At 44.4% G+C, this 18,027-nt stretch overlaps 1 protein-coding gene across 2 annotated transcripts in view; it reads left to right on the top strand.

Moving 5' to 3' along the window:
- TTYH3 (tweety family member 3) overlaps positions 1–18,027 on the top strand; it is a 69,377-nt gene that overhangs the window by 20,515 nt on the left and 30,835 nt on the right. For both annotated transcript variants that reach the window (XM_054270610.1, XM_054270609.1), the window contains exon 2: positions 17,403–17,572. In XM_054270610.1, coding sequence (XP_054126585.1) covers positions 17,403–17,572 — 170 coding nt within the window. The remainder of the gene's footprint in view (positions 1–17,402; positions 17,573–18,027) is intronic.

Raw genomic sequence — 18,027 nt, 5'->3', positions numbered from 1 at the left:
CTCAGTTCAGGCCCATCCATTTGTCAGGGAAATGCTTTTCCAGGGCTGCATTCCCACAGGAAGTGTCAGACCTGATAAATGGGCTCGAGCTTCCTCACTTCTTCATTTTCCCTGGAGTTTAGTTTCTAGGAAGTGATAGTGTTATGTAAAATACAGGAGGTGGTCACCAGGGACCAACCTGGATTGGAGACAGGGCAGAAATATTTTAATTTTGAAGCTGGCTGGATAAACAGTTAAATGAACACTTTCTTTTATTTTATAGAGACTTAAAAAAAAAAAAAAGAGAGAGGAAGGGAAGCAAGATTGATACATTGAAGTGTCTGGGAGGGAACATCCTTTCAGATGTTTGGTGTGTTGGAGATAAAGGCAGCCTCCCTTTAATCAGTGGCCTTTTTTCCTAGTGCTTTATAATGCAGTGCAGCCAGTGAGTCTGGGTTTCTGAATTTCTGATTTCTGGGCACTGGCTGAAATAGCTCTTCCTGCAGGGATCAAAATGGGAAATGACCTGAGCTACACAAGAGGAAGAAGGGGAGTGGCTTGCTGGCTGGAAACTTGGTAGTTCTGTTTATCTGTTCAGTAGCTGAGAAATAATTACTTTTCAAGTGTTCAGAGCTTGGCTAGTGGGACTATGCATTGTCTTGTTATCCATGGAAGCATTGTGATGAGAAAAAGGGGTGTTGTCCTCTTAAGATTTTAGTTATAATAAAGTTTGTGGCTAATATTGTTATGAAAGCATTGTTTTCATCAACACCACTTTCATAGGGTGAGTTGCCTTGAATCTGCATCAGATGTGTTAGTCTGAATCAGGATTCTTATTGCTGAGCAGAAGGAAGGCAGTGAGGTGACAGCCACATGTGGGATATGGCTGGACATGCTTTAACCTGGTCACACTGGTTTGCAATGTCACACTGTCATGTAAGGTATTTAAGTGTTATCCAGTTTTTCCTGGGCTCCATAGATGGAATTTAAAGTTAACTTTAGAACCAAGAACCACTTGAGTAATTATTTTCTTACAATATCAGCATGCATGCAAAAGAGTTAAGAGTTTTATTTTCAAGATCATAAGTTATGTTCATGCTTCATGAATCTTTTAGCTTGGATTGAATCATTATAAAAAGGCTTCTTCTCTCATTTAATTTCTGTGGGAGTAAATTTTTCCTAGTGCCTGTTTGCTGGGGAGTAGCCAAAGGATCTAAATCTTGGCTATGGCTTCAATTTTGTTTTTTCAGTTGAGGGGAAAAGGAAAAGGGTGTCTCCAGAGGGCAGACCAAAGTGACCAGCATGCCTTGAGTGTGAATGATGAGGGCTTCCTTAATGCTTTGCCCTGGCAGTCTGGGTGCTTTTATGTCTGCTTTGGAGTGGTCAGTGTCTCCACACTAGCAGTAGTTCTCAAGGATGGTGATGTTTTCCAGAGGGACAAACTTCAGTTGAAGAACAATTGTAATAATGAAGTTTTGTGAATAGCTGTTCTTTCCTGTACCTGAGAGAGCCACTTTTGTGCCTGGAGAAATCACTGAGGATTTGAGCAAAAAAGACTGCAGACTAAACCTAGCTTATCTACAGATCAAATGCTCCACTAGAGTGAGTATTAAAAATAGTTTGGGGAGCTAAAATGATCTTTGGTGCCTAGAGCAATGAACTACATGAAATAATCCTGCTCAAGTCCTGGGACATCAGAGGCTTACTTTGAGCTGACCTCCTGTTAAAGGACTTGAAACGACAGCCCTTGCAATTCAGCTTGTCCAACTTGATTAGATTTTATCTGGAGTTTGATTGAATTTGTGAACAAGATTATGAAAAGCAACATGACTGTCAGTGAGGTGAACAGTCTTTGAGGGGAAATTCTCTGCTATCCCAGAGGGTAGTGCTTTTAAGTTCGGTTATGAATATTAGAATTCCTTGATTAAGTTAGTTGCAGGTTTTAATAAGGCTGCTGTGCATCAATTTAACACAAAGCTTGTGTGGTGTTTGCTTCCTGAAAGGGAAGGGTCTTCTTCCCATCTCAGCTGATACCAAACTGGTCTTGGAGATGTTATTATTTTAGGGAGAAGCTTTGATCATCAAGCAGAGCAGCAGAAATAGCCTTGCTTGTTAGTGTGGAGCTGTGTCTGCTGTGCTTCACTGCTCCAGCAGGTCAGCTGGGAGATGGTGACCTCTGGGTAGTTCACCTAAACAACACATCTTGGTATTTCTGTAGTGCATATCAAAGTCAGTCTCCCTTGAGGACATAGGGATTTGCAGCTTTTTTTTGTAAAAGGAGAAGAAAATAGAGGGAAACCTGGCTATCTTCCCTCTGTGGATAGGCTAGATGTCAGGTTTTGGAAGCTGCTGTGCTACCTGCTGCTTCATTTTCCTGGCTGGTCTAGTAAGAGTGGCCTTGTGTCCAGCTCAGAGGCCACAGCTGGGATGTGGGGAGTGATTGCATGGGCCCAGGGAGAGCCACACTGCCCATCACAGCCTCAATTGTCACAGCTTCTCATGGTGGCTTTCTTGTTTTTCTTCTGTTGCTAAATGTTCAGCTGTGATGGTGGAGAAGAAAATAAAAAAGTCTGACACCTTCATATGTAGCAGCAGCTGTTAATGAGGAAAGTAGTGCTTTGTCAAAACTGGAGAGGTCTCACTTATTAAAACTGTGCTTTTTACCTCTTTTTTTTCTTGTTGAAGTAAAAGTAAGTTGATTCAGAAATAACAGTAATTTATAAGCTTGAGAACAGTGCCCATATAAATGATTACAGACCTTTTTGGCTACTGCCAAAGTAATAAAGAAATCTAATATTTAGCTGTCTGCTTGTCAAATGCCTTTACAAGTAGTTTTGCTCAAAGCAACCAACAGCAGATGTGACCGATTTTCAAATGAATTTGTACCTTTAGTCCCTAAAAACTTTTAAGTTGTTTTAGTACTTAGTAGGGTGGCAGGATCTACTCCTCTTTGACAAGAAAGTCTATGAAGGTGCTGCATTTCTTGGAGCTTTTTCCTGTTTGAGACAACCATAGCAGCAATGGGTGTGTGTGTGTTTGCATGCAGGAAACCTGTGGGTTTTGCCTTTAAGATATTAAATTTGCTCTTTGTTCTATCCCCAGCATGGATTGCTTCAGGGGCTCCTGTTTCAGTGCAGAGTTGGGTGTTCAGGAGCCAAATTTGTCTATTTGACTTCATGCTGGTGCTTCTCATCTGCCTCAGTGCTGTTTGATCAGCTGAGGGCAGGCAATTCAGGGCAGGCAGTGACACAGAACTCAGTTGTTCCTGCAGTGGTTTATAAATAGTGGAAGCAGGTAGGTGTTCCTGGCTGCACAAACAATTGCTGTGGTGCAGTTGTGTAATGGCAAACAGGGAGAGGTGCTGCTGCTTTCCCTCCCTGAGTGGGGCAGGCTCAGAGTGAGCCCTGGGGGATTTCACAGCCTGAGCACCTGATCAATAAACAGTGACTGCTCAGGGGATGAGCTGCTCCTGCACACGCTGGGAAATAGGGCAGAGGAGTTCATTCTTTTCTTGGCTCTAAATGCTCCTGGAAGATAATGACCTGGGGATGGAGAGAATTCAAGAGATTTTTGTGCTAGAGCCTGCAAATCATTGCATTTGAGTTCTGTATTTTAGATGAATTTTTGTTTGGATCTGCTGGGGATTTGGTTTGGGTTGTTGTGCAAGGGGGAAGGTGTAACCAGCTCTCCTGCTGGGACCTGTGCTGCTCAGGCACCAGAGCCAGCTTGGCCCCTCCTCATCCCATTCCTGAGCTGCTCTGTGCCTGTGCTGGGGTGAGCCCAGCAGCTGGATCAGCTGCTTTCCCACATGATGTCACTTTCTGTGCTCTCTCCTGCTTGCTCTTTGAGAACTCTGATTTTCTATTATAAACCTTGGTGTGGTCTGAAACGCTGGGATTGGAGCACTTTTGTAGGGAAGCTGGGGCTGGGCAGCTTTCTCTGTTGAGACCACTTCCTCCCTCACTTTCCTGAATTAATGGAGTGCAACGCCTCCAGAAGCAGCACTTGTGCTGTGTGGTGCTGCCTTTGAGGAGTATTAATCCCTTTTGGGTGTCAGCACTTCTCTGAGCTGTGTGAGGCACAAGCACAGCTGCACATCTTACCCCTTCCCCTCCACCCCTCCTTATTCCTGCAGTTCTGCCTTGCTTGTCAAGGAAAACCTGAGCTGAGGACCAAGATAAAACATGTGATTACCCTACATTCTTGGATACAGGCAAGAATCCTTACTTTGGCATCCCAGAAATCTCCACATTTTGGGAGAATATAGATCAACAGAAAAATGATTATTGGAAAGCTCTAGATGGCTTATTTTGGATATGTGAAAAAAGAGCATACCCAAACCTCCCCTCTCAGTGGAAAGGGAGCTGCACTCTGGGAATCATACAGGATTTTTTCTTTTACCAGGACCTGATGAAGATCAATTAGAGATGCCAGTTTATGAGGACCTAAAGAGAAATAAAAGAGATTTGATTGGAGGGTTCCAAAAAGTGGCTGCTGGTTTGTTTAACTGAACTCCTGCCTCCTTTGGCTGTCTGACCCTGGGCTGGGACAGGGATCAATGCTGGGATGAGCTGGGCAGGGTGAGCTGGGCAGGCTCTGGGGATGACAGGAGGGGTTGAGCTGGGAGCTCTCTCCCATGTGAGCTGGCAGCCTCCAGCTCCAGCTCGTTGCTGTGCAGCTCTAGGAGGCAGCAGCCAATGGGATGCAGGAGCATCCCTGCAGCTGGGATCCCAAATACCTCCCCAGGTGCCTTGTTTTCAGTCTGAAGCATGTAACTTCCCTATTGCTGCTTTTTGCCTTGCCCTGCCTTTCCTCTTCTCTGTCCTCAGCTGTCTTCTGTGTTGTTTTGAGCAATAACATGAATGCTGTTGAGACTGACTCTGATGATGCTTGCTGTGCTTCTCACTCCCAGTGTGGGGCAAATCTGTCACCTCTTGGTGCTTGGTGACCCTGTCGGGTGGGGTGGGACGTGCAGCTGGAGGCAAACCCAAGCTCTGAAGGGTTGTTCTTTGGCCAGGCCTGTAAGCAAGCTGAAAGTAGCCCTAAAGTGGGGCCATCAGCCATTTCACAGGCATGGACTCTCTTCCAGTTGTGTGCCAGCATAAATTCTGTGTAACTGCCTCATTCCTTGGGGCCCTGGTGCAGGAGAGCTGCTGGTGAGCTGGAGCATGTGTAGGGAAAGATGAGATGAGGCTGACCTGGGAATGGAGCTGGGACATTTGGGACCCCTCAGCCTGGAGAGGAGAAGGAGAAATGACAGATCTGTGAGCAGCATTTGCATAACTGAAGAAGAAGATGGTTCCAGGCTCTTCTCAGAGTTGCCCAGCAAAAGGACAAGTGACAACGACCTCAAGCTGAAATGGGAAATGTAACATGGGTGCTGCCACTTATGAGCATTTTTTTATAGTGCTGGAGCAGGGTGAGGGAAGCTTTGGGAACTCGAGCTTAGAGACACTCAAAACTTGCCCAGGGAAAACTCTGAGCAGCCCCATTCATTAAATGAGCCCTGCTTTAAGCAGCAGGTTGCACTACAGTGACCTCCAGAGGTCTTTTCCAGCCTATTGTTTTCTATTGTTGTATGGAATGTGTGGAATTGGGGTTTGTCTCTGAAATCTCAGCAGTGTGTTGTCACAGCAGCAGCGATGTGTTGACACAGTGGAGTGAGTGCTCTAAAGCTGGAGCTTTAAATGTGGACATTTAACATTTATGGGAATTAACCTTTCAGGACTCTGTGGTGCCTATTTTTGAGTTAGTGGGAAAGGAGATGAAATAACCATGAATGCTGCTTTCCCCCTCTCTGTGGGGTGCTGAGTTAAGGCTGAATGGTGCTTTGTTTTGCCAGGTACCCCCTCCTGCCCTGTTAGTGTGATCTCTATTTTAAAAGTATGCTTCACATTCATGTATTGTCCATACAGTGCTTTCAGAAGAGTCAAGGCTGACATTAAAGACACAGTCATTATTATTTTCTCTTTAATAAGGTCCAGTGGTGTGCAAGTGGGTTACAATCTAGCTGTAATGAAAAGCTAATCACCAGCCTTCTCCACCCTCTGGGATCCCAGGAGGTTACTGGAACAGCACACTGCCCCAGTTTCTCTTCCCCATGTGTGTGATGATTGCATTTTACAGTTTTGTCTGGTGTTTTAAGCATGGCTCTTGATAAGCCAGTTTGATAGCTGGCTGCTATGTCTAGGAGCAGCATTTGACAGATGACTTCAGAGGGGGAAAGCAACTTAAGTAGCTTAATAGGATTTAGCTCTGTCTACACTGTCCTGCCAGAGCACGTTATAAACCACTTTAGTGGGATTCCTTCTTTAAATATAGCCATGACATAAGTGCAGGCAGAACCTCTAAGAGAACTCTGGGAACTTTCCTGAAAAATCAATCTCTGTGGTTCAGAAGAATTGCTGAATGAATGAATATCAGTGCAGGAACTCGAGGAATCCCACCAGCACTGATCCCATGAGCAGGATAAAAGGATCTCTGAAGGGAGGCTGTGTGTGTGTATTAAATTACCTATAAAATGCATTGATTTCTAGTGAATATGATGTGTATGTCATGGGAAAGCAAAGCAACTAATGAAAAATCCTGTTAGGACACAGTGGGGCAAACACTTCCTCCTTTTAACTGATGTAACCTCTATTACAGCCAAATAGCCCTGTCTCCTATATATCCCAAAACTTGGTTGTGTAAAGGAAGCTAAAAGTGGGGTGTGTTTGTCTTTAAATAGTTGTTATAAACCAAGTGCTTTAAATCTTTTTAGGCCAGCGGTCCATGACAGCTTTCAGCTTTGCAGGCAAACCCTAAGAGAGTTAAACAGCTTTGAAACAGTTGAAAGGAGACAGATTCCCCTCTTCCCCCAGCCCCGCGGGGAAATGAGGAGACTGCAAGAGGAGCTGCTGAGGCAGAGCCACAGGGTGAGATTGATGCCTCTGTGGATGTGTGTTGGGGCGTCAGATTTGCCTTTAATTGCAAGGAGTCTAAGCTATGAGAGCATCTGTTGTTAGCTGTGTCCCTGTTCACATTCAGGAGGTGAATTTAAAAAGCGTGGGCTCCCCTTTTGTCAGGAGGATGCTGGGGAGCAGAAGCAGAGGGTGAGGCAGTGACCACTCACCAGAATGCTGCTCTTGAGGGGGAACTTCACTCTGGTTGTGAGAGGAGCATCTGCAGCTCTGCTCTGCTGCTGGGAAGAGCTGCAAAGAAAACTCCTTATTCAGATTGCATTTCCCTTCAGGGCAGCAGCCTGAGCAGGCCCTAATCCCTTTTCACATTTGGCCAGGAGCCTGCAGGAGGCTTTTCTGAGCTCCCCAGCCTCCCTTGCCCAGGCTGAGGAGAAGTGGTTAATGGCACTCCCAGTGCTGTCAGTGGTGCAGAAACATGGGCTCCAGCTGTGGCTGTGGTGGGTCTTGGCTAGCTTGGATGGGTTTTTTAATCTGCTTCCCCTGTTAGTCCCTCTATGGTATTTTTTTTTTCATAGGTTTGAAGGTTCTCAGTAGTGAGTATTGGTAGTCTTTGTCCCTGAGGGTGGTTTTTTTTTTTTTTTTTTTGAGAGCTTTTTTTCTCCTTTAAAGAAAGAAAAGGAAATAAAAGGCAACTCAACCCCAAAATAAAACTAAAGAAGAGTTGAAATTGAAATGTTTCCTGCACTTTTTCGTGGGAAGGAAGGTGCAGTTTTAAGTTGAAGGAAGAGATTTCCTCCCTTTCTTTCCCCTGTTTTTAAAAAAAAATATTTCTTTTTTTAAACTCTGACTATAGTACTCTTGAAAGAGGCAGTTTGGAGTGAATTTATGGTGAGAAGTGTGGCACCTGTTTGTCTGTGGCAGTTAAAAGGCACGTTTGCATTGTTTGTGCAAGGAGGTCAGTGGGCACACAGTCAATAGATGGGTCAGAGGTCTCTGTTCTCCCTTCCCCAGCTCCCTATGGGATATTGCCCCTTCCCAGCTCTTCACAGCCTCTCCACATGACCCACATACTGCATTGAAGCTGACTTCACATACAAATTATTTTAAGGAAGATGTCATGTGGGCTGTTGGCTGTAGCACAGTGGGCCATGGCTTTCTGAGGATGTAGGGCAGTGTGCCTTTGATTCTGTCCTTTGTCCCTCCCAGAGGTCACTCCTTGGGGCAGCCACACCAGGCTGGTTGCTAATGCAATCAGGAGAGCTGTTTCTCTCAATTACAGTGCATTGTGAGCTGTGCTCAGTTTTTGTTGTGTAAACAGCCTTTTGACCTGCTTCACTTGTGTAGGCAAATGCCAGTGAAGCTGGACAGGGTAAATATTATGGAAACTCAGTGCTCTGTTGTTTTCCTGGTGGTTATTTTCATGTTGTTCCAAAACTTCTCACTCCTTATGCTGAGGATTAACTTCAGGTTGCAAACTGAGTGCAAACTGGATGTGGATCTCCCTGTCAGAGACACCTGAGTACACTAAAATTACCCATTGCCATCACTGACACATATGCTGAAGCCCAATTATTGCTGCTTACCTTCCTGTCCCTTCAGTGCTAATAAAAGCAGTTTATGAAGCCATTTGCAGTGGATTTATAATCTTGGCTAGAAAGTACCTCTTTCCCTTCTAATTAATTTTAATTTTTTTTAAACTCTGGTGCCTTCAAATGTCAAAGTGTGTGCTACAGCTTCTCACTTAGACTTTTTCCTAATAGCTGCAGTTTAGAAAAAGACCTCTTCATTGTGCTAATGATATGGAACAAGTTGTATATATTAAAAAAAAGGCAACATAAAGTTGCCTTTCAAGTCTAACATTAGAAACAATGTGATGTTAAGAGTTTCCATTCCAATTTGGATTCTCTCTCTGTTATTCTGTGTAACTTCTGTGGCTCAGTGCAGCAAATGTTCTGCTTGAGTTTATAGCGTGCAGCTGGAGATGCTCAGCGCCAAAACTCTCAAGACATAAGTGGGATTAAAATAGTGCCTGAAGAGAAAGCAGCACGTCCAAAATAATGCAAAATAATGGCACAAGGGAGCAGAACTACATTATCTGCAGTGGTCATGCTCATGGAAACACTGCCATTCCTGCTGAGGGCATGGGCTAACCCTGTTGGTGGGTTGGGCAGAGTTTCCACCACTGGGACAAAGATTTGTTTTCTGTTCCACTTTGGGGTGGCTCTGCTCATTTCCATGCTCTTTCCTCTCCCTCCCCAGTGCCTTGTTTATCCTCTTCCTGACAGAAATGGCAAAATACTGGTGACAGCTTGCAGTGACCTCCCTGCCAGGACATCAGAGCCGAGGATTGGGCTCAGTGTCTTCAAACTCCACAGTGGCTGATCAGTTCAGATTTGGTTGTCTGGTTTAAGAAGAGATGATTAAGAAGATCAAGAAGTTGCTGTGAGCCTAAATACTGCATTTAATCTGAACTGGTGCCATGTCTCCTGGAAAGGACAGGGTTTGGGTTCTGCAGAAAAATGGAAGACTTGTAGATTGATGCCTGTAATTACCTCTAGTGGAAGGCCCAATCTTTGTGAAGAATTCTTAAAATTCACAGGGGCAGGATGAACACTTGGGTTTGAAACCCAAATCTAATAAGGAGCAGCAATAGCTGAAGAACAGCTAACGTGGAGTAAAGCACAAACTCTGTACAGCTGGGGCCCTGGAAGAAAACCCTTGAGGCTGCTGTCTGTGCCAAAGCATGAATGGCCATCATAGATTAAAAAAAAAAAAGCAGTGTCCCAGCACTTGGCTTGATAGAGTGTAAGGACAGGCACTTAGGAGAGATCATGTTTTTCCCCTCTAAATGAAGTGTATTGTCTCTGAGAGTGCACATTGTAGGAGGGGGAAGGGAAAAAAGGATGGAAATTGGATTAAATCACTGGGCTTCAGGCCTAAGCATTTCCTGCTCTTTTTTTTTTTTTTTTTCTTTTTCCTTTTTAATTTTTTTTGAGGCACCAGTGCTGCCTCACTCACGTGTTGGGCTCTGCAACTGTGCCCAGCTCCCTGCCTGCAGGCATTGCCACGTTTTTCCTTCAGGGACTTCCAGGCCTGCAGGAGCAAAGCTGAGCTCCTGCTGGAGGGCTGGGGAATTCTCTTGGTGTGGGAATTTATACAGCACTTGAGCCCCAGCCAGGTTATACATGCACTGCTTGCTTAGCCCTGAGCTGTAGGAGCATTAAATTCATACTTCCTTTATAGCATAGGCTTTCTTTCCATTATCCAGTTTGCTGGAAAATTGCCTTGTGAGGAGCCTGTGGTTTAAGGCATTAATGGGTGATGCAGTTTTCTAAGCAAGGAAGTCAAGTGGCTTCTAAAAGACCTGGAGGAGAGGAGCTGCTGTTGGGTGGGAATGTGTGAGCTAATCTGCTGTGGGAAAGGAATGTCTGGTGGGGTTGTGTGGCTCTGCCATGGGTGAGCTGAGTGGTGCAGGATTCCTGCCAAATTCCTCCAGCTACCCTTCTGGTGCCCTTCACCTCAATATCCCAAAAAGTTATCTGATCCTTGCCTTTTAACAAAACTAATGGCTGTAGCTTTGTCTAGCTGGGAATACTAAGAAGAAATAACCTTCTGAAGCTGAAGACCTGTTCCCATGAGGATTCTTACACATTTTGCTGGGCTGGGATTTGGGGCAAAGACCTGCAGGAGCACTGATGCATCCGTGGTGGTGTGGGTTTTTTTTAGAGTGGTGCAAGGGAATTTGCAGAATCCCCAGAAAGGAAATCCGCCTTTTCAGCGAGAATGCTCATTTGACAAGCTGCCAGTTCTGAGCTAAGCCTCATTTAATAAAGATTTAGTCTGTGGGGACCTGTCAGTGGAAACTGAGTTTGGTGAGAGTGTCTCATTCTTTTCATTGCTGTAGTGCGCAGAGGTTTTCAGCCAGCACTGTGGAGAAACCAGGGATAAGAACATTGGAGAAACCAGGGATAAGAACATCTAACCTCTGGGAATGTTTCCTTGCTGAGTAAGACGGAGATGTTGCTGAGTTGGTAACAACTAAGGGAATAAATGCATTGTTATTTGACTTCAACCCAATAGGACCTCAGTGTTTGCTGCTGATTAGCACAGCTTAGATCTACATTCATGGGCAGGGAGAAATATCCAACACAATTGTTGAGCAAATCCTTTCTAGTCTGTGCTTTCCATCTCTCTTTGGTGTGTGATGTGAGCTGCTCTGATGAATTCCAGCACCTGCCCATGTGTAACCTGTGGCAGCTGAGGTGCAGACACACCTGAGCTGTATATTTATTATTCAGCCACAACTCTCAAAACCCTCACAGTGATTCTGTTGAGTTGGTTGCTGCAATGAGCCAAGGGTCAGTAAGCTGTGTCTTTTTGGCCTCTACACTGCTGGCCTCTGTGAATTGGACCAAATATAAAGGCAGAGTTGAAAGTCTTTAATTATGAAATAAGAGGTCACAATGTTAGTATGGAGGAAATGATGATGAATCTTTAATCAACCTAGCCTTGTTCTTAGTTGTTGCTTACACTTGAGAAATTAATCTGAATTAGCTGGAGGAATAAATTCAAAACAGATTAGTCAAACTACTTTAAATGCACTAAAGTGAACTAAACTACACTGAATCAAGGCCATTCTAGCTAAACTACATTAAATCCCTGTGTGAACACTCATTTGTAGTTAAAGTGGCTTTAGTTCACAGCTCTAATACCAATTAACTATATAATGCCCATGCCTATGTAGAGAGCTCTGCAGTGTTGGGGAAACTGCCCTGCTCATTTAACCAGCTTGGTAAGTGGAATTGAGTGATGGAGTTGTGCTAACACAGGTTTCAGCTGCAGATCTGTTTTTATTCCAATGTGTCTGCTGTATTGTCTTAAGGTGTTTTTAAATAAAAAAAAACAAACAGAAAAAAAGCATGACACAATCCTTGGCATTTCCTGCTTTCCAGAAAGGAAAGCCAATAGCCAAAAAAAGCTAAAGGCAAAGTGTTGGCCTATATTGCTTGCTCCAGTGTGGACTTGCCCTAAATATATCTGTGATCTGCACTCCCTTAGCAGTGTGCTTTCTGTGGGAGATGTCTGTAGAAGGGATGAGGCAGTGGAACCTGTTCTCTGCTTCCATGGAGCTCTTCCCTGTTGCACAGGGACCCCTCATGGAAGAGAATTCATCTCAGCACTGTGGGAAAAGCCCCTTCAGAGCACATTTCCTGCCCAGCTCTGCTCCTGCAGTGCTGAGAGCAGTAATTGGCCTGGGAAGGGCTGTCCCTGGGAGGAGAGAGGGATGCTTTAGTGCTGACATCAGCAGTGTTTCCACATCCTCCCCCACCTTCCACTGGCCAGTCCATGGCTGGCTGTGTTCCCCACCCCTCTGGAGGGGCTGTGGCATGAGTGACATCCCCAGACACTCAAGTACCTCAACAAACACCTCGTACAGCACTTTAAGTACTGAAAATCAAATCTCTGAACACACAGCATGTTCAGAACAAGTTGATGAGGAGGTCAGGGTGTTCCTCGTGTTGCCAGCAGTCAAAAAAGATATTTAAAAAATAGCTTGGTAGAACATAACTGCTTATCATCTGTGAGTACATAAGCTTTTTAGAGAGATGTCCTGGAGTCTGGAAGGAGAAAAAAAAGCAGTGTAGGAAGTAGTGTGGGCATGACACTATCCCACAGCAGTTTCTTTTCTTGCTAAGATGACTTCCGTCCTTCATGGAATAAATAGAGATGAGTGCTCCTTTGGCAGCAGCCCAGGTTGCTTCATTTGTTCTTCTGGGTGAACGTTTTTCTCTTCCCACACTCCTTTAACCTCCTCTCTCTGTTTTATTATCACTATCTCAAGTCACTGCATGGAAATACAGAAAGATTACTAGCTGCAGATTCAATGGAAAGCTTTGTTTGGCAAAAGATGACTTTAAGGTAAACCATTCTCAATCTGGCAGTGATTAGGACAGCTGTGTTCTTTAGGTGCTCAAAAGCTGTAGCTCTTTTTGTTCTGTGGGCTGAAACGATGTTTTAAGATAAAATACCTTTAAAATCATTGATGGAAAATTAAAAATGAATCTGCAATCTGCTTCTCAGGAACCACCTGAAGGCTTCAGCTTTGCTCTCAAGTTTCTTTAGGAGTTTTGGTAGACTTTCCAACTGGCAGTAAAATAGCAATCATCTGTTCCATGTGAGGAGCTTTTCACTATTCTCTGCTGCTGTTACTGCAGTTAAGGTCTAAAGAGTGTGGTAATTGGAAGTTGGATGAATTGAGATTGGTAAGACTTGTACCTGATAATACAAGCCCTTTTGAGCCCTTGAGTATTCAGAATTAATTTCTTAAACCTATTCTGCTGCCAGGACATTTTGTGCCAAATAATCTCCGTGGCAGAGGCAACATGGTCATGTGAAGAAGAGTCACTAAACCCTTCTCTGTAAAGTCAGGTGATGAGCAAATAACATTTAATGCCGTGGTAAACCTTGACATTTAACATGAATGCAACCCAGAGTTTACCTCCTGCACTGTGGTGCTTTGTGGCTTTATTTAGGTTTTCCCCCTTTAAAAGGAAGTAAATATATCTTGTACATCCCTTTTCTTGTGTTCTTATGTAGATCTCCTTTCTTTGTGACTTCATCTGCTGGATGGGATGAAATATACCTCCCTAAAGTGCAGTTTCAGCAGCTAAAATTAGCCTTGCAGGACCACAGTCCATAGATAGATTTGGATAACTAACCGTGTGGATCACCCTTTGGAATTTGCAAAAATCCTGGCTGTTTCATATGGGAGATTTTGATCCAGCAAACCAGGCTGTATCTTGGTTTATTTGATCCCCAGTAACATGGAGAGCAGGGACTGATCAAACTGAAGGTTGATCTGCATGTGAGTCCTTATTAATGATACCAACACCACACCCCATGGAAGAGCTGACCAGCCCCTGGGTAGCTTTGTGGAGGATTTTTTTGCTGAGCTTTGTGTTTCCCCTTTCTCTCCATGAGGCTCTAGATATTTTCTGCCCTTTTTTGGCTTCCTACTCCCATGCAGGTGGCAAACACCACAAATCCTGGCAGCCACACTGGAGCTGGGAAGGGTGCTAACATTGCAGCACCATCCCTGCCCAACACCGAGGGTTTTCAGGTTCTGTGGTGCCTCTCCAAGCCAGCAGTGCTCCTGTGGTCACTTCCCTGTGTGCAGCTTTTATTTTGAAAGCGCTTCCTGACATTGTAGCTTTGTCTCCTGCCAGTCTGGGGACACCACTTGCATTTACTCTCATTTTCAGGGACTGCTCTGTGTCCACTTCTGCCATTAGTGTCAGTGCAGTGGTAAAATGCTGTTCCTCCAAGTTGTCTCCATCTTCCTGTAAGGGCAGTTCATGCATCATTTGCTATAAAGGTTCTGATAGCTCAGCAAATGTTCGAAGACAAATTGATGCTCTTTTGTGGCAAAAGGCCCAGTGCATAATTTTCCATTTACTTGGGATAATGTGGCCTTGGATAACCGAGTCCCAGATTTACTGGTGCAGGATAGAGTGTCTAAGGGTTTATCCAGCCTCAACCCCCCTTTTTTAAATACTGTCATTTAATCCTGACAAGCAGGCAGAGGAATATCTTTGGTTGTGACCAGGCTTTCACTGCCTGCCAGTTCCTGGGTCCTAAACTGACTCATCAGTCAGAAAGATTAATAACTGCTCTGCTGGATGATTTCACTTGTCATGGCACATATCCATTAATGGAAAACAAATATTCTCTGGAAAATTGAATGCAGATTGTGGTATAGTGGCCAGCCAAGTCCTTCTGGCCAGATGCAAATTTAAAGCAAGTATTAAGTGTCCCTTCAAAGCAAGGACTTCAGGTTGCTTGCTGGTTGGCAGTCTTCCATTTTTCCTTTTTTTAAGAATTTTTAAAAAGTATTTCCTTTTATTTCCTTTCAATGGGGACGGTTCCCCTACATCTGGAGCTGCAGTGTGGATTTTTTGCTGATAGAAGTGTTGCTGGGAGGATGTTTGCAGCTGAGCTTGTCTTCCCAGCACTAATGCCTTTTAGCATGTGCAGGAGGGTTGAGGGTGTGAAGAAAGAAATGCAGGCGAGCGGGGCAGGAAAGCTTTGCCTTACAGCAGCCTGACATGTTTAAAAAATAAAGAATACCCCTGAGGAGCTTTGGTATGCCAAGTGTGCTAGTTAAATTAGCATGGAGTGCTCGTTTGTGGCAAGGCTGCAGAAGTGGGGGAACGCAGGGCTTGGAGTGCAGCTCCCCTCTCAGAGGCCCCTTTCTGCTCAGCAGCTCCAGCAGAGCTCCCACCATCTGGAGAAAGCATGGGAAAGGGGGATTGGGCTTGTTCCCTTCCTCCCACCCCCACTCCTGGCTGGGAGAGGTCCCAGAGCTCACTTTGCACAGCGGGGCTGAGCCCCTGCTCCTGGGTTTGGGAAAGCAGCACCTGGGAGCTCCCCCAGCCCAGGGAGCTTAGTGGGCTTGGGGAGGGCTTGTAAGGATGGGTTTGTAAAGGATGGGAAGGTTTGTAAAGCTGGGAAAGCCAAGAGGGTTTGTAAAGGATGGGAGAGGGTTTGTAAGGATGGGTTTGTAAAGGGTGGGAAAGCCAAGATGGTTTGTAAAGGATGGGAGAGGGTTTGTAAGGATGGGTTTGTAAAGGGTGGGAAAGCCAAGATGGTTTGTAAAGGATGGGAGAGGGTTTGTAAGGATGGGTTTGTAAAGGGTGGGAAAGCCAAGATGGTTTGTAAATGATGAGAGGTTTTGTAAAGCTGGGAAAGCCAAGAGCGAGGGGCTACTTGGGGTATCTGTGGTGCAACCCTTGGGTTTAGCTGGTGTGCACCTCATTTTATGTGCCTGATGTTTCTTGGACTCTGTGTGGCTTGTTTGCCAGGATAATCACCCAGCAGGGAGTACCTATGGAGCAGAGCAGGGGGAAAAGTGGAAAGAAAAGCCTACAAAGAGCAAGTTCCTACCAGACCCCGTTAGAAACAGTCACACCAGTTGTGAAAGTTCTTTGCTTTAATCTCAGCATTCTTTGTTGTATTCTTTTTGATCAGAAGGAAGTTATTGTTTCAATCAGGAGGAAGCAAATAAATGTTCTTTAAGGAATTTCTGCATGGGAGGAAAAGAGATACTGGTTTGAAAACCCAAGCCTTTGTTCTAGGTTAGCTGATACAGATCTATGTCTGAATTCCCAATATTGGGGCAGCAGTAAGAAACTTGGGCTCTTTCCAGATATTTAAATTATTTCTAGTAAGTTGGCATTTGTCACCAGTAACAAGGATTTATCAAAAAATCCTTATGGGTAAAATTGCATTCTTTTGCTTGATTCATGCAGGTGGGAAAATGTGGCTAGATATGGTGTTGGAATGTATTTATTATTTTAAACTTTATTTTATTTAACAGAATTGGTTTGCATTTTTGGATTTTAGGCAGGATTTTTCAAATAAAAATAAACTGGGAGGGAGTTAAGTACTTACAACTTCCCTTTCCTCCCAGGAACATGACTAGAAATAGGTATTATTCACACTAACTCAACTTGTGACTGCTGCAAGTGTGTCTGTAGCATCCAAGTTTGTTGTACCTATATATGTGGATAGTATATGGAGGGGTTTAGTATTTATTCTAGGTCTACCTTGAACAGAAGCATTGCATGGAGATTGACTTTTAAAAAAAAATTAATCTCATGCATGTATAATAAATTCCACCCCCTTTCAAACCCACTCATGCACTTGGATTTCTAATGAATAAGCCTGCATATTTATTCATGAAGATTAAAAAACTGTACAGATAGAGGCAGCTGGTTGCACTATTTTTTTTTTCATTAGTATTTTTGTTCTGTAAATCTGCTGACCTGTGATCAGTAGTAAAGAGGAAACCCTCTGATTAACTTAGGCTGTTTGCAGATTGGGACATACAAAATGGCTCAGCTATTTACTGCTGAGGTACAGAACATGGTTTTGTTGAGTGGGATGGACAGAGGGGAGCAAGTGGGACAAAAAAATCACCTCTTTATAATTTAACAATGTGCCAAGCATACAAAATGACTTGTTGGCAAGGTATGCCTTGGTAGGTATGTGTCACCACATTTCTCCTCACAGAGAAAAGCAAGGCACAATCCTTCCCAAGAATATTTCTGGGATTCACATTCTCTGAACCTCAGAGAAAGGAAAAACAGTTCTTATCATTTGCTGTGTCTGTGTTTGTGCAAAAGTAGAATGCAATAGGAAGATTATTTACCCAGAGTGATGGTGTTTTGTTTCCTTGGCCTGTGAGGCCTAAGTGTGTGTGTGTGTGTGTGTCAGGACTGTGGGCTGTGAGTCACGAGATGAGTGCAGTTCAGTGCTTGGCAGATTAAGTTTAGATCTAATGTAACATAGTGTAATATAATATAGAATAATATAGTACAATAAAGTAATTAATTAACCTTCTAATAAGATGGAGTCCCCCTCAACATTTCTGCCTGCCACGGGGATCCCTACAAACACTACAGGGATGTCCCTGGCTGGCGTGGCCTGCCATGGCCTGTGTGACCCCCATGTCTGTCCCTGCAGGCCCTGCTGCTGTTGGGTGGCATTGCTCTGTCCTGCCTGGCTCTGGACCTGCTCTTCCTCCTGTTCTACTCCTTCTGGCTGTGCTGCCGCCACCGCAAGAGCGAGGAGCACCTCAATGCTGACTGCTGCTGCACGGCCTGGTGCGTCATCATCGCCACCCTCGTCTGCAGGTACGGCCATCCCCGTCCTCTGTGTCCTGAACCATGGCCTCACGCTCCAAATAATGCCTCAGGGTTTAGATTTAATGTTTTTCAGGTTCTGTGCTGCTGTAATGTGGGGTCTGGGGTTTGTATTAAGGGGATGGTGAGCTCTCTGCACAGAGCAGGGAGATAAAACAATTCCTTCTCTAGTTGGAGACCAAGGACAACTGATCCAAATCTCAGGCCCGAGAGCACAAACAGCGTGGACTAAAGAGAGAGAAACAAGAAGGATGGGACTTCAAATCCTAAAGCTATAATTGACAATTAATTCCAATATGCAAATTTCCAAAACTTATAAAAGTGAGTGACCCCATGAGCAGTTATAGAGGGGTTTGACAGCTGGCCTGCAAGCAAAGTTGAGTTCATAGGAGAAATAACAATTGATGATTTTTGAGTGTATCCATGGAAAGGAAGAAGACAAGGCC

The sequence above is a fragment of the Melozone crissalis genome, unplaced genomic scaffold, assembly GCF_028551555.1.
Source record: "Melozone crissalis strain CALT ecotype California unplaced genomic scaffold, PUWL_Pcris_2 ptg000012l_1, whole genome shotgun sequence".
In the NCBI taxonomy this organism is placed as follows: Eukaryota; Metazoa; Chordata; class Aves; order Passeriformes; family Passerellidae; genus Melozone; species Melozone crissalis.
The sequence above is the reverse complement of the archived record's forward strand: the minus strand, read 5'-3'. Positions and strand labels throughout refer to the sequence as shown.